This window comes from Camellia sinensis, chromosome 12 (genome assembly GCF_055761805.1).
Source record: "Camellia sinensis isolate YWXY chromosome 12, ASM5576180v1, whole genome shotgun sequence".
NCBI lineage: Eukaryota > Viridiplantae > Streptophyta > Magnoliopsida > Ericales > Theaceae > Camellia > Camellia sinensis.
This window is the reverse complement of record NC_138972.1, coordinates 100,885,259-100,888,149: the sequence shown is the minus strand read 5'-3', so window position 1 is coordinate 100,888,149 and position 2,891 is coordinate 100,885,259. Positions and strand designations below refer to the sequence as shown.

Below are 2,891 nucleotides of genomic sequence, written 5' to 3'. Positions count from 1 at the left end.
GTGCTCTTTGAGAAAGTGGATTTCACGGGGAGATTTTTGAAGTGGGCGGTAGAGCTGGGGCAGTACGACATCAAGTTCTAGCTGCACACAGCTATCAAAGCACAAGCCCTGGCCGATTTTGTCACAAAATTTACACCAGGAACCCACCTCGTTTGTCCAATAGACTTTGTGCACAACACTGAGCAAAAGGAAAAAGATAGTGTGGATTTTGCACAGCCTATAATGTCGGCGCTGCCACAGGGAGATGAGGGGCAAGTAATAGCCAAGCAATACAATTTTGAGCGGGCAAAGCAAGAGCCAGCCCACTTATCGACCAACAAGACGAGTGCGCATGCAGGAAAGCTGCGCACAGAGCCGACCAATGCCTTGGATTTGAGAAACTCTCAAAACCCCTTCGACTACTGGAAATTGTTCATTAGCGAGATGTGAAAGCTCTTCGTTGATGGGGCTTCCAATAGACATGGAGCCGAGTTGGGAGTCGTGTTGACCTCGCCAGATGGACTGACCATATCACGCTGGGATTCCTAGCATCCAACAATAAGGCAGAATATGAAACCCTTCTCATCGGCCTGAAGAATGCTCCACGGATGAAGGCATCGGAGCTTATGGTATTCAGCGACTCTAAATTGGTAGTCAATTAGGTCTCTGGGGAATATGAGGCCAATGATGAAAGGATGGCCAAGTATCAAGCGCTGGTACGCGCTGAGGTCAAAAAATTTGCCGTAATAAGAATGGAACAAATAAACCATAAAGAGAATAGTCAAGTCGATGAATTGGCAGGCCTGGCATCTATGCAAACCACCTTTCCCAATCCTTTGATGATAGAATTCTTGCCCTGACCAAGCATCGAGGAACCAGAGGCGCCCGAGGTACTCTGCGCCGACTTGGAACCATCTTGGATGGATCCAATCATCACCTTCCTAAAAGATCAAGTCCTGCCCATCGAGAAGAACGAAGCCAACAAGATATGGGCCAAGTTTGAGTGGTTTTGGGTCTCTTCATCTGGCGCCTTATATAAGAAATCCTTTATGAAGGCATGTGTGGTAGCTACATTGGGGGCAAATCATTATCATACCAAGCAATTTTCCAAGGCTATTAGTGGCCGTGCATGCAGGCCGACACGTAAAAATATGTCTGCAGATGCGAAAAGTGTCAAAAATTTGCTCACCAAATCCACCAGCTGGCTAGAGAGTTGCTCCTTTTAACCAATCCTTGGCCATTCGCACTATGGGGGCTAGACATTGTGGGACCGCTTCCAACCGCGCCGGGCAATCACAAATTTTTCATTGCTGCTATTGATTACTTTACCAAATGGGTTGAGGCCAAGCCATTGGCCACCATCAAGGAGAAGGATGTAAAGAAGTTCGTCTGATAGAATGTAATTACTCGATTTGGCATCCCAAAGGCCCTTATTTCGGATAACGGTATGCAGTTTAATAGGAAACTCTTCCATGGATTTTGCGAAGAGTTGAAGATTGAGTTCTACAATTCAACACTAGCCTATCCTCAATCAAACGGTCAAGCTGAAGCTTCAAACAAGACTATCTTGGGCGGGCTGAAGAAGCGGCTGGAGAAAGCCAAAAGGAGGTGGGCTGAGGAACTCCCCAACGTACTCTGGGCATATCGAACCACCCCAAGACGTTCAACCGGGAAAACTCCATTCGCCCTGGCCAACAGTGAAGCTATCGCCCTGGAGTTGGACCTAGTAGAAGAAACAAAAGAAAGGGCACTAATTCACATTGCGGTCTACCAACAAGAGCTCTCCAAGAAATACAACAAGACTGTGCATCTACGTCTGTTCAAATTTGGGGACTGGGTCTTGAGGAAGGTGATGGGCAAAACTGTGATAACCCTGTTCCGTGTTATGCTAATTAATCTTAATTACGATTGTGATTATGTGTTTGATATGATTTTGGGTGGCATTTGTATGAATATATGTGGTTTTGAATCTTTATCTGTTCACCGTAGAAAAAATCTATTTGATTATCTGCTTTAGAATTTAAATTGAAGGCCCTATCCGCCACAGAAATCGAAATTGATTGCGCCATTGTGATTAGCATATTTTTTTAGAGCCTACGGTAAAATTTAATTGAAAATTTATTTGGATCAAATTAAATAGATTAAATTGATGAAATAGTGCTCAATTAATTAGTGTTAATGAAATGTGATTAAGAGAGCCTATAAAAAGGCTCATTTTCACTCAATTCCCCTATTTTATTCAATTTGGCAGAGATTACTCCAAGGAAAGGGAGAGAGGGTCGGCTAGAGAGAGAGAGAAGGGGAAGGCCATTGAAGATTTGAGCAAGAAACTTGAGCAATTTGAAGACCAACTCAAGAATTAACCATAATTTGGGAGAGTTGACCTCCTAGGTGAGTAATTGGTTATGAATTCATAGGTTTAATATTGTAATTTTGTGAATTCAAGGCTTGATGGTGATCAAGAACAGACTTGAGTTGAATTTGTTGAATATGGAGCTTGTATGTACATGCATGTGTATAATTACCATGAACTACCATATAGTTGCATATTTGAAGGCGAAGCATGTTAATCATGATGAAATTGAGATCAATGTGTGCATGCATGTAGTAATTTGTTATGAGTTCTCATGGTTGTGTTTAAGACATGTTGATTGGGTTGAATTGGAAGTCATTTAAGACATGCATCCATGAAAATGAGACTATGGACTCAACTACATGTTTTGGAGATGAATTTGGCAAGCATTGTATGAGTATGAAATCGATCCATGGGAATTGAACTTCAAAATGTTGTAATTTAGCATTTGAATCATGTTAGAAGGTTTGCATGTGAAGTATAAGTCATGATATGCAAATTATGTGAGTTTGAATGCAAGTTTGAGCCTCAATAACAGTTCTGGAAAATCCAGAATTTG

At 42.2% G+C, this 2,891-nt stretch overlaps 1 protein-coding gene across 1 annotated transcript; it reads left to right on the top strand.

Annotated features, from left to right (window-relative positions):
* Positions 1-1,426: 1,426 nt before the first annotated feature.
* Positions 1,427-2,266, top strand: LOC145803770 (uncharacterized). Its single transcript, XM_082897111.1, has 2 exons — positions 1,427-1,828; positions 2,231-2,266. The coding sequence occupies exons 1-2, from the start codon at positions 1,427-1,429 to the stop codon at positions 2,264-2,266; spliced, it is 438 nt and encodes a 145-aa protein (XP_082753237.1).
* The last annotated feature ends 625 nt before the right edge of the window (positions 2,267-2,891 follow it).